The sequence below is a fragment of the Sphaerodactylus townsendi genome, linkage group LG03 (genome assembly GCF_021028975.2).
Source record: "Sphaerodactylus townsendi isolate TG3544 linkage group LG03, MPM_Stown_v2.3, whole genome shotgun sequence".
Classification (NCBI taxonomy): Eukaryota; Metazoa; Chordata; class Lepidosauria; order Squamata; family Sphaerodactylidae; genus Sphaerodactylus; species Sphaerodactylus townsendi.
The window spans coordinates 118,514,758-118,527,618 of NC_059427.1; the positions used below are offsets into that span (position 1 = coordinate 118,514,758).

The following is a 12,861-nucleotide window of genomic DNA, read 5'->3' on the forward strand; positions in this document are numbered from 1 at the left end:
TCTGGTAACTATTCTTATGATGCCACCCAAGTTTGGTGAAGTTTGGTTCAGGGGGAGCAAAGGTATGGTCCCTCAAATGGGTAGCCCCCATCTACTGTTAGGCTCCCATTGAGAAACAATGGGGAAGGGGCATTCCATTTGGGTGTCCATAGCACTTTGCTTTCCCCTGAACCAAACATCACCAAACTTGGGTAGCTATCATCAGGAGCAGAAGTCTCTGGATGATGCCCTGAGAATCATTGGTGCTATTAGCTTTAAAAAATGCCGCCCTCCCTGCCCAGGCCAAAAAAACACTTTCAAAAATACCCCCCCCCCAAATTCCCAAATACCTTGAGACCACATTTGTTCATATTTGGGCAGGACATAATTGGGACACTTTTGTCCAGAATGTTCCCCAGAATTTGCCCAGATTCTGGCTGAATCTGGTATTTGTTTCATCTAAATCTCCAACCCTCCAAAAGTGATGTTGTTTCCAGGGATGGGGGAGAATCCCACCTAGAAACAGCATCACTTTCAATTTTGTTTAATCAGAGGACCCCCCCAGATTCTCCCTTTAAGGTGGATTTTAAAAGAAGAATCTGAGCTCCCTAGTTTAAGCACCATTGAAAGTGATGCTGTTTGAGGTGGATTCCACCTGGAGGTGTTTTGTGAGAGATGATGTGCTTGACATTTGTTTGGTGGAAATGTTTTGCTGGGGTTTAGTTTTGTGAGAGGTTTACATGCTTAAAATACCCACCTCTGCACTGGCTTCTGGAGTTGTTTCTCAGGCTAACAACCTACCTCATAGGGTTGTTGTGATTAGGAAATTAGGAAAAGAGTTGGTGGGGAGAGAGCCATGTACGTTTTGCTGGGAGTGGGAGGTGTTTTGTGAGCTGGTACAAAAAATAATTGTTTGTTCATGGTGGGGGGAGAGGTGGCCCATTACCGGGTTAGGCCAGAGCCGTAAACTCAGGTTTTGTCCCCGGGCTCCAGTTTGCCTAGGTTCGCCCCTGGCAAGCAGAGCGGGGTTCTGTCTGAGGACTGCTTTCTTAGGATTACTACCACCAAGGAAGAATCAGTTCTTTCTACATTTCAATCACACCTTTATCCCACCTTTCCTCCAAAGAGTCCAGGACAGAGTACATGGTTCCTCCTCCCACATTTTTCCTTCACAATGTCTTTGTAAAGTAGGTTAGCCTGACAGAAAGTAACTGTCAGCGTCAAGACAGTGTGGGGATCTGGACCCAGGGCTCCTCACTCCTACAATTCATACAATCTCCCTCACAGTGCAACAATGCCTATTCCCCGGCTGGAGAACACAACCTAATTCAGCAATACCCAAAACTGAGCTGTAGGTACTTCAGAATTTTGAAAACAGGCAGTGGTTGTCACCACAAAATGGCTGCCATATAGGCAAGAACCAGTCATAACAGGCTTAGAGATTCCAAGGTAAGTGTCTTACCTTCTCATCTGAAGCACCTCCTATTCCAATGAGGTGGAGGAAAGCCACAATTTTTGGGGAAGAAGAAGGAAACATGGGGGGGGGGGGGCAAAATGGAGACCACAGGCCTAACTCTTCCAACAGCACTGTACCACTTCAGACTGAATACTGCTCCATACAGAAATGAATGCTTTCAAATTGAAACATGGCATTTCAGAATGGAGGTTTAGCTAGAGCCTGCACCACAGCATCTAGGGGGTTTTTTTTATGTGAAAGGAGTGTTTCTGAGTTAAAGGGCTCTTCATGTGAACCTGAAGTGAACCTGAACCTTCATGTGAACAGTGAAGACCAAAGATCACCATCTCATCTGCTGCTTATGAAAAGCAATCCTAAGTGTGTCATGAACTTTGCTGTCTGCAGGGACTCCAACAGCAAAGCCAGTCTATTTCTATATGGAACAGCTGTTTGACCTGGCATTACGCATCCCATGCGGCTAGTATATTGTAAGGAACACAAAATACGCTCCATTATTTATGTATCTTAATCTAAGACCTTGCTGGGGCTCCCTCCTTTTCAGAGGGGAGGTGAATGGAGTCAGCTCTTTTCAGTTGCGGTACCTCAACTTGGGAGCATCCTCCCTCGGCAAGTTCAAGTCCCTTTAATGCCAAATAATAATATCATAACTTTTTCTAATGCTATTTTTAAATTTTAATCTTGGTTAATGTTTCAGCTGCTTGGTGCTTTCTATTTTTTGTCTGTGCCTTAGCCTTTTGCTTTAATAGATTCTTATGTTAATATTTCAAGTATTTGACTGTGTTTTTGAAGTTTTTCGTTGTTTATTGGGAACTGGTTTTCTGAATGAGGTACAGGATAAAAACATTTTAACTAACTGAATAAAAACTTACCAATTTGTACCCCACCTCTGATTCGAGGCTTAAACATCTAATGCAGCTGCTACTTAAATGTATTACATCACCATGTTAAACATGCCCATCTTATTCTTAGCTAGGTTCCTTGAGCTACATGCCAGATATATACAGACACTGTACAATCGCGGGCAAAAAATTTTTTTTCTCTACTACATCATATCCAGTATGAACTCACCTAATATTTCTCCAATGCCAGTAAAAATACCAGAGAGCCCGATCAGGCTTTTTTCTTCAACACCAAATTTATTTACAGCTCCTATACAGGTCCCGTACACTCCAGAGAAGAATGTTAATTCCAGACCTTAAAAGAAATAACATGAATTCAGTTACAGGTAAGCACAATTGCTTTATCCTTAAGCACTATTCGTGCAAATACTAGTGGAAGCTGCTGTGACAATGAAATTAAAGTAAAGTGTGCCAACAAGTTGCAACCAACTCATGGCAACCCCTTGAAGCTCCGCCTCATGGAATTTTCAGGGCAAGAGCTAAGTACGGGTGGCTCGCCATTGCTTTCCTCTGCAAAACAGCCCCAGTCTTCCTTGGTGGTCTCCCATCCAAATACATACAAGATAGGGCTAGTCTGGGCTAGTAGGGCTGCTACAACAATCAATTACTTGAGGAGAGTTTCACTTTCACAAATGAATTTAATTAGCACTGAAAATCCCAAGCAAGCACTTAGTAGTAATCTTCACAGTTTTCACATGAGTTACAGTGTACTAGCTTCCAAACAACATGACCATGTCTCCTGGAGTTTTTTAACAGAGGCTGGATGGCCACCTGTCAGGAGTGCTTTGATTATGTGTTCCTGCATTGCAGGGGGTTGGACTTGCTGGCCCTTATGATCACTTCCAACTCTATGATTCTATGATTCTAAGAAAAATATCACAGAAATGGCAGGATAATGAGCAAGTCTGTCCAAGAGGCTATGGCCTTTTTCATCTATTGTGTTCATCTAACAATGATCCCCACGAAATGCAATTGCTGTATTTTTATATAAAGACAAGTATTTTTGCAGATCTCCCTTCATGCATGCCTCACCTTTGTGTGTGAAGGAGAAACCTCAAATATACTACTGAAGCCAAGGAATGACAGCTATTCTCAGTTGCAACCACAAGATGGCAGTCTTGCAACTCATCTCTCCAGCAGGTACCCATAACTCTACATGTCAGCACAGTAAGAAGACAGCCTACTGACGCTGGAACAGACACTAGGGATGTTCAAAATGAATTGTTTAAAGGGGTCAAGGGCCACAATAGCTGAAATGTCTAGCACAGCCAATGATTTCTGTGTAGCTTTGCCCAGAGCAGCTCTGACAGCTAAGGCAAGCAGTTGTTCAGAATAAAAATCAGATGGAGGTTTTCTCTGTGTTCAAGAACCCCCCCCCCCCCAAAAAAAAAGGGGGCTCAGCTCTGTGTGGATCTCCAGCACCACACAAACAGGGTGAAATTTTGGATGCTGAAATAGGAGCAGAAATAGGAACTGGCAAATCCTTGGGGAGATAAGGAAAGGAAAATCCAGCAAAGCGCAATGGACGTAGGATGGCACAACAAATGAAAAAGTTGCTCTTGGTCACAGAAAGAATACCCTTCCCAGGTCCCAAGGAAACCACAGACTGAGTGTTTGTGGCTCTGATCATACCTGTATAGGCGGTTGTGACACTAAGTAAGAGAATCTCTTTTGTAGAACACAGCTTGATAGCACTTTCTGCAAACAAAGCACAATAAAACAAAATCACAAACATTATACTGAATGCTAAAGTAAAAAAGGGGTCCTCACTGATGGTTTCTATTACCACACATACAACTGAATATAGGAACAAGAACAGCAGAGTGCAAGAAAAGGTGACAGCACTCCCCACCACCACTTATTTATTTCATTTATACCCCACCTTTCTTCCCACTGGAAAAGCAAAGTGGCTTAGATCATTCTCACCCTCCCTTTTATCCTTACAACAGTCCTGTGAGGTAGGTTAGGCTGAAAATATATGACTGGTCCATGGTCACCCAACAAGCTGCCATGGCAGAGTGGCAATTCAAACCTGAATCTACCAGATCCTAGTCCAGCACTAACCGCTATGCCATGCCGGAGGCTATTAGTGTTAGCAAGCATTTCCAACCCCCCACCCCCTGGAAGAAAGAGCCGAGCTGCATGGAACTTCCCCGAAACTTTCATGAAGAGAACTAAAGGCACTTTCTCCTCTTGGGGAGTTCTCAGATCATAATAGTCTAGAAAACAGAAAGCATTAGTACAGTGGTTCTCAACCTGGGGATCGGGACCCCTTTGGGGGTCGAATGACCCTTTCACAGGGGTCGCCTAAGACTCTCTGCATCAGTGTTCTCCATCTGTAAAATAGATAAATGTTAGGGTTGGGGGTCGCCACAACATGAGGAACTGTATTAAAGGGTCGTGGCATTAGGAAGGTTGAGAACCACTGCATTAGTAGGTAAAAAAAGGGATACAAACAGGAAAATAAATCCGAGGAGGGAAACAGCACAACTCCCTTGACATTTTTAGATCGGGTCGCAATGAGTTTCAGATTGTCCTCTAACTATAACTAGACATGATGAAGTGCCTAACACCATAAGATCTGCAAGCGTAATTCTTCCATGAGATTTTACTTACTAAATGCATCTGCGGCTCTTGTCATTTTACTTTGGTCAGCCCTGTTTAAAAACAAATGCAAGTTTTCAAATACCAACTATGCAGAGCTGTAAATACCACTGAGCGATATATAACATGCATACTCGTTGCCTTAAACAACATTCTTTTTTTTGAACATTTTTGCCAACATTTGCCTTTAGAAATATTACAAACACAGTATGAGAAACGTTTTATGCAAAAATTGGCATCTTAGGTCAGCTTTTAGATTATCTGCATTCAAACAACAACCTGTTCTTTAACAAGGCTCCATGGGATATGAAATTCTCAGTGGCAATGTCATCAACAAGCTTTGAAGGTCACAACAGAATGTTTACCTGTATGAGCCACTGAAATGAGAAGCTAGAGTGGTTTTTGAAAGGAAAAGATTGAAGGTAGAAATTGAAATAGTTAAGTTACGGGTTGAAAAGGTCAGAAAAGAGAGTTTAAAATGGATGAAAAACGTGAGGAAGACATGAGCCATGAGAAGGACATGTTTGATTTGAGAGTGAGGAAAACGAAGCTCAGAGCAGAGCTGCCCGTCCCCCACACTGCTGTAGATAAGAAACTAAAAACAATTTCAGGGGTTGCCAGTGTACCAAGATGAATGGGAGGGAGATTTCACCGCCCTGAGCCCTACGGGGATGGGTGGGTATAAATCTAAAAATGAATGAATGAATGAATGAATGAATGAATGAATGAATGAATGAATGAATGAATGAATGAATGAATGAATGAATGAATGAATGAATGAATGAATGAATGAATGAATGAATGAATGAATGAATGAATGAATGAAAGAAATAAGATAAAAATAAAATGTCAAAACTCAGAATGACTTTACTCTAATTAAAGGACTGTGAAATGATGAGTTATTTGAAGCACATTTACTTTCAAGAGCTGTCTTTGGATACCTCTTGAATTTTCTCAAACAAACAAACAAAACAAACCCCTTGTTTGCAAGGCCTGCAAAAGTGTCAAGACGCCTAGGTTGTAGTTTCAGATCATAATTTCATGGGCCCCATTAACCCACCAACAGTTTTCTAGAGCCCGTTGTATTTGTTTGTGCATTGGACTTTACTGCTAGTGGATCTATAATGCACCTACATTGGTTCCACAAGATTATCAGCACTGCCTGATATTTCCCCTTCTTCTGCACTTGATTCCTGTGGATTCCGGATGAGAAAGAATAGAACGGTGCCTACAAGACTGATCACTGTCAGAGCAATGAAGACGGTCCTGCGGTCATTCTCTGGAACAGGGGAAAAAAAACAATGATGAGTTACTTCTTAGCAAACATCAACCATTCATTCTAGCCAAAACAGCCAGAAAACTAATGTACTGAAACAAAATAGGTCGTCTTGAAGACAACCTACTGCACATATTGATTAATTAGCTCTCTACCAATGGTTTGCTTTTGCAAAAATGTGGATCAGTTTTACAGGGATGAGGATGGAGAATAGAGAGGAGGTGCAAGAAGAGATGCAGAGCTGAGCAAGCATTTTGTTATTATTGATGTTTACTAGATGCTTTTACAAAATAATCTGTGTAGACAGAAGAGACAGCTCCCAAAATGCACTCCAAAATGAAGGACAAAGACAAAGAAACAGCTCCCCTTTTCAGCCCTTACCCCACATGTGCTCCTGGGCCCTTAACCCAACTTGGCATCAAGCCCATGAGAACCTGGACCCTCCAATCAAGAGGTGTTAAAGCTTCAAAGACTGTGTTTTCTTGTTAATTGAAAAGAGGCTCTGCAATCTGGAAGCGAACACCTTTCTCATGTCCTCCCAGTCACAAAGATGCCAATGTCCCCTTTCATCACTGTAACTGTAAGAGCATTAACTGCTCCCCTGCCTCTCTTCCATCACCTTCCGACAATGTGCCATCCAACCAAATTCTCTTTAATATAATAGGCATAAGTGCAATAACTGGAAACACCACCACATATACAGTAAGATAATGATCTTTGAATTTTCCACCCATGGAATCAACTTTTAACCCCCTGGGGGCAGTGTGGGACTCACTCAGCTGCAAGTATGTGACATCTCAGTCAAAGGAGAGGAAGGAGAGCGGGGATCATAGGTCACAGACCAAGAGAGATGGAAACAGGAAGTGCAAGCTGAGCAACAGGAGATATACCATAGTGAAGAGAAAGTGAAAGGTCAGAGCTATGGAGGAATCCTACCTGCCGCTGTGTAATCTGACCTCTCTGTCCCACTACTCTTCTCAGAAAGTGCAAAGAGAGCCAAGAGGCACAACACCTTGGTTTTCTATGCATATACACTAGAAATTGTTTTTTTAAAAGCAGCCTCCCTCCCCCAAAAAATCTACAAGGACTTGTGACCCACCAGGCAGGGCTGTGCTGCTATTGTGGTTTATATAACAGGCAACCTTTTCTTGTCAATAAATATCTATTCAAGACGAACACGTCCTCCACTTCTTAAGATTCATTCTTGCAATATTACCTTTGCTATGTTGCAGTATTGTGATAGACGCCATGCAACAATGTCTATGTTACGCTTTTATAATATGTTCATTTATGGCTATAAATCTTTAGAGAAATTTTAGCCAATTCTATGAGTGGTAATTGACTAATCAATGACATCTGCATACATTTATACAGATAAATATTTCTGAGGGAGAAAAAACATTCTCTGTTGTCAGATAATACGTACATGCTCGTATGCATGCACACGTGACAGATAATGCATGCACTTATTGCAGAGGGTACTGCCTCGGAAAAGGTATTTGCTCCTGTGAAACACATGAAGGATACTGTCTTCTCTAAAGTGGAGCTTACCATTCAGTTTTTGTAAGTAATTGTCTTAAATTTTAAACTTTTTAAAAAGCTGCCGACCTAATAATTAGAGCCATTTTTAATCAATCAAAAGATTTTTTAAATGTATTAATTTGATTTCTCAACCCAACATTGACGTAATGAAAAAGCCTTCATGGAAATGCTCTTTAGCTAGCAGTTAAAGGGCAGGAATATTATTTTTCAAAATTTCTAATTACTGTGTAGCAGACTGTGCTGAAAGAAAGGTTTGTTTTGAAAGAAATTCAGCTCTCCCATCCCATACTGGTATTCTGTGCCAAGAAGAAGAAAATGACGACTTTGGATTTATATCCCACCTTTCTCTCCTGTGAGGAGATTCAAGGTGGCTTACAAGCTTACAAGGTGGCTTATAAGCTCCTTTCCCTTCCTCTCCCCAGAACAGACACCTTGTGAGGCAGGCGGGGATGAGAGAGTTCTGAAGAACTGTGACTAGCCCAAGGTCACCCAGCAGGAATGTAAAAGAGTGCGGAAACACATCTGGTTCACCAGATAAGACTCTGCCAGGTGAAGGAGTGGGGAATCAAACCCGGTTCTCCAGATTAGAGTGCACCTGCTCTTAACCACTACACCACGCAGGCTCTTGGTATTAGACTGGTATTCTGCACCAAATACAAAATATTATATGTACACATTTGTGGTAGCATCTTGTGCTTGTTTTCATTATGACAATCGTGCACTTTGGAATGCTGCAGCCAAATGAATACAATCTCAGTTCTCTGATAAACGTGTACTATGACCAAAGACTCCTTTACAATGCAAACAGAACCAGACTAATCTATAGCTGATTAGAGAGATGAGGTAAATGCAGACAGACTCCGAGGACCTACAGAAGTTTTCCATTCATACCAACTGAGCCAGAAAACAGTGGAAACGATAGCTGCATTCAAACATCACAATGAACCATGTACCCCTCACATCATTTAAAACCAACACTCTCTTCATTTACTTGGTTTAAACGATATCCTTATCAGTTTCTTCATGAAGCACATCCTTTAAATTATTCACCAGTTGCTATTCTGTTTCTCATGTACACTCCAGTTGGAATTACTTTTCAGCAGTAACTGCATCCAAACAAGGTAACCTCTTAAAGCCGTTCAAACAACAGGGGGAGGAAAAAGATTGAGTAACTTCTACCAGAAGCTCACTGCAGCTCCAGATTCATTTCTGGGCCGACATGTACCCAGAACCAGAGGCGTTTCTAGGCAAACTGGCGCCCGGGGACAAAACCTGAGTTTGGAGCCCCCTCCCCCAGTATGGGTGGCCACCCTCCCCCACCATGACCAAACAAGTATTTTTTGCACCAGATCATTTTAAAGTCACCATCATATTACAGTACATGCCCCAACTCACAAATCTGAACACAGCAATAGTCCATGCCACTTACAGAAATAAAATTTTTGACGTTTTCAAAATTCTTGCAAAATGTTTTATTACTGCTGTGAAAACGTTGATGGTGTTATATTTCCAGCACTCCCAATTGCCCCCCAGCATTGGAAACATAGCCTGAATTTACTGCTTGTAAGTCATCCAGTGGCAAGCAGCTAGCTGAATACCTTCAGAGGGAGGGGACCCAAAGTGGGGGATCCCCACCCCCTGCAGAGGCCTGGCAACCTACACCCCTCCCCAGCTGAACTAGGAGACAGAGGAAATTACGATCCAGTGTCCATGTAAAAAATGACCATCGGAAAGCATGAGAAGCCAAAGGAAAACTATACATCTTGGGGCACAAAGGGCACTTTTGTGCATGTCCTCCAGAGCCTGGGAGGAGCAAGCCATTCATGATGCTGGATTAACCTCTGCCCCACCATCTCAAGAGTAAGGTGTTTTTACTATTGTAAGGGGAGTGATTGGCAGAGTGGAGTGAACCTTATTATTGGATTCAAACTTGAAATGCTCCTAGTCCATAAAGGGGTAGGAGTTCAAATTTTTTTTGAGGAGGAGCATTGTTTTCCAAATGTTTTAAATTCTATATTTGTCCCTATCACTTGTGACTTGACTGAGATGCAGAAAGCTCCCTAAACACTCATACACTTTGAAGAAAAGTTATAGTACTTGAGCTTTTAGGAAATGTGTGTGGTAAAAAAATATGTCTGTGGTGTTCTTAAGTGGAGTTGGGAAAAGAAGGAAATTCACACTGAATATGTACAACAATCAAACTTAACAGGTTTGAATGTCACAACTCAGACATCAACTGATCTCCTAGTCTGCTTGGTTAACTATGACCAGACTCAAACACCCACTGTACAGATTTGCATCAGTTTTTATTATGTGCCAAAACACTCCCTACCCAAGCAGGTTAATAGCCATTAAAATTGCTAAGGAATATTTAGGCAAACACATCAGAATGGTATGATCCCTCCCCCAAAAAATACAGCATTCATTGATAACTGATTAATCTGAGATTTAATTATCTGTGACTGCATCCAGATAGTCACCCATTATTTCCCCAGCATCCCCACTTTCCCTGGTGCTGTATCACTAGAGTGCTTTTTAAAAACATTGGATGCTGTTATTGCTACTACACCATCCTGATTAGCCCAGTTGGGTCCAAGATTGTCAGGATGTAAAGGCTAAGTAAGGTCACCCATGGTCAGCACTTGGATAGGAGACCACCAAGGAAGACCAGGGTTGCTATGCAGAGGAAAGCAATAGCAAAACACCTTGTTTCTTGCTGGATGGAATGCTCCATGCAAAGGATTGTCATCAGTCAGTTGCAACTCAATGAAATGTTCTCTTTAATTTGTATTGCAAAAGTATGCACTTGAAGTTCTGACAATCTTATGCCAAGATCTCTGAATTCTCAGCTTTCATACCCCCCACCCCCCACCCCACACACACACCAGATTTCTTCCTTGCAGAGTTATAAAAGTTAAAAATTCAGAGATCGTGCTGGTAGATCTTTGGAACATTAGTACACACTTTCTAAATCACTGATCTCAGCAGCCAGATCTTTCCATTCAGACAGTCGCCTCTAGCTCTCTCTCTCCTGCGGCCCATCCCCTCCTCTCCCGTGCCACCTCCCTCCTTTCCCCATCTCTCTCTCTTCCCCTGTCCTTTCCCATTCCCCTCTCGCTCTCTCACCCTCCCTCCTACCTGCTCCCCCCCTCCCTAGCTAACTGGAAGCCAGCTTCCAGTTAGATTAAGGCAGGGAACCTAAATCCAGGGCAGGAGATTGAAATTTCTGGCAACAAAGGGAAATAGCTTATTGATCTGAGGATTTCTATCCCCCCCTCCTCTCCTGTATGGAGACTCAAAGGGGCTTACAATCTCCTTTCCCTCCCCCCCACCCCACAAACACTCTGTAGGTGGGGCTGAGAGAGCTCCGAAGAACTGTGACTAGCCCAAGGTCACCGAGCTGGCATGTGTCGGAGTGCACAAGCTAATCTGGTCCCCCAGAAAAGCTTCCACAGCTCAAGTGGCAGAGCAGGAAATCAAACCTGGTTCTCCAGATTAGAGTGCACCTGCTCTTAACCACTACACCATGCTGGAAAGCCCCACACTATGCTCCCATCTGAATCCCGTTTTGGGACCAGTGCTCTTTAACCTTTTCATAAATGACCTGGAAGTAGGGGTGGGTAGCGTGGTGGCCAAGTTTGCAGATGATACCAAATTATGTGGGGTGGTGAGAACCACAAAGGATTGCGAAGAGCTCCAAGTGGACCTTGATAAATTAGGTGAGTGGGCTAAGAAATGGCAAATGCAGTTCAATGTAGCAAAATGCAAAGTGATGCACATAGGGGCAAAAAATCCAAACTTCACATACAAGCTACAAGGGTCAGTGCTATCAGTCACAGACCAGGAAAGGGATTTGGGCGTCTTAGTTGATAGTTCCATAGGAATGTCAACTCAATGCATGGCAGCTGTGAAAAAGGCAAACTCTAGCCCCTTCCGCACATGCAGAATAATGCACTTTCAATCCACTTTCACAATTGTTTGCAAGTGGATTTTGCCATTCCGCACAGTAAAATCCAGCTGCAATATGCTTTGTAAGTAGATTGAAAGTGCATTATTCTGCATGTGCGGAAGGGGCCTCTATGCTGGGGATAATTAGGAAAGGAATTGAGAATAAAACTGCCCTTATATAAAGCAGTGGTGCGACCGCACTTGGAGTACTGTGTCCAGTTCTGGTCGCCGCATCTCAAAAAGGATATTGAGGAGATAGAAAAAGTGCAGAGAAGGGCAACAAGGATGATTGAGGGACTGGAGCACCTTCTAAGTATTTCCAAATGTAATAATTTCTAACTGCAGTCTGAAGATACATATAATATGCTCCAAACGGAATCCAAAAATACAGAAGGTGGATCCCACCTAAAATTTCTGCAGGCACAAGGAAGGGTGGTGATTTTCACTAAATCCCCACTCCCAAGTGCCCCTTGAAATTCTGCTCCCAGTGGATGAAGGACCCCCAGGAAGAACTGGAGATGGGACGGAAGTGTCTTGCAGGATTGGCGAAAATCCACCCACCCCAGGCTATGGAAATTCTAGGTGAGATCCGAGTCAGAGAACAGAAGAAAATTTCCAACAGTGTTACAATTAAAACAATGCACATTAAGCACTTGCTTTATTTCTGTCAACAGCTCAGAGATGTCTCCTGATTATTTTATTCACTATTCCCCCACCCCCCCTCAAAATACTATACACAAAACCAACCTGCTATATGGGTTTTCCCTCGCCAGGCAAAGTATATATACAGATTCCCAAAAAATAAGCTGTAAAAAAAAAGCAATTCAGTTATTATTAATAGTCATAAAAATAATCTTAAAGAGACAGAATTAAAAAAAACCTTATCCTGCTAAGAGATTCATGCTTTTCTCACATGATAAACCCTCTGTAAAACCTGTAACGTAATGTTAAACTTTGCATGTGCCCTGATTAAATGGAAGCCCAAAATCCATAGAAGTGACATTGGCACATGTCATTAAAATCAAATTTTCATGGCTTAAAAGCAACCAACGTCCTTCAAGGACATGGTAATCTGGAGAACATATTCTGAGTTTGCTCTGATAACAGCAATGAATGCAACAGCCATACTACTACTT

The 12,861-nt window shown here is 42.4% G+C and overlaps 1 protein-coding gene across 2 annotated transcripts in view; it reads right to left on the reverse strand.

The window, feature by feature from the left end:
* The window catches only part of MFSD11 (major facilitator superfamily domain containing 11), a 30,157-nt gene that overhangs the window by 5,252 nt on the left and 12,044 nt on the right, over positions 1-12,861 (reverse strand). For both annotated transcript variants that reach the window (XM_048490754.1, XM_048490753.1), the window contains exons 7-11: positions 12,473-12,531; positions 6,094-6,238; positions 4,972-5,012; positions 3,988-4,053; positions 2,525-2,650 (exon numbers count right to left, since the gene is read on the reverse strand). In XM_048490754.1, coding sequence (XP_048346711.1) covers positions 2,525-2,650; positions 3,988-4,053; positions 4,972-5,012; positions 6,094-6,238; positions 12,473-12,531 — 437 coding nt within the window. The remainder of the gene's footprint in view (positions 1-2,524; positions 2,651-3,987; positions 4,054-4,971; positions 5,013-6,093; positions 6,239-12,472; positions 12,532-12,861) is intronic.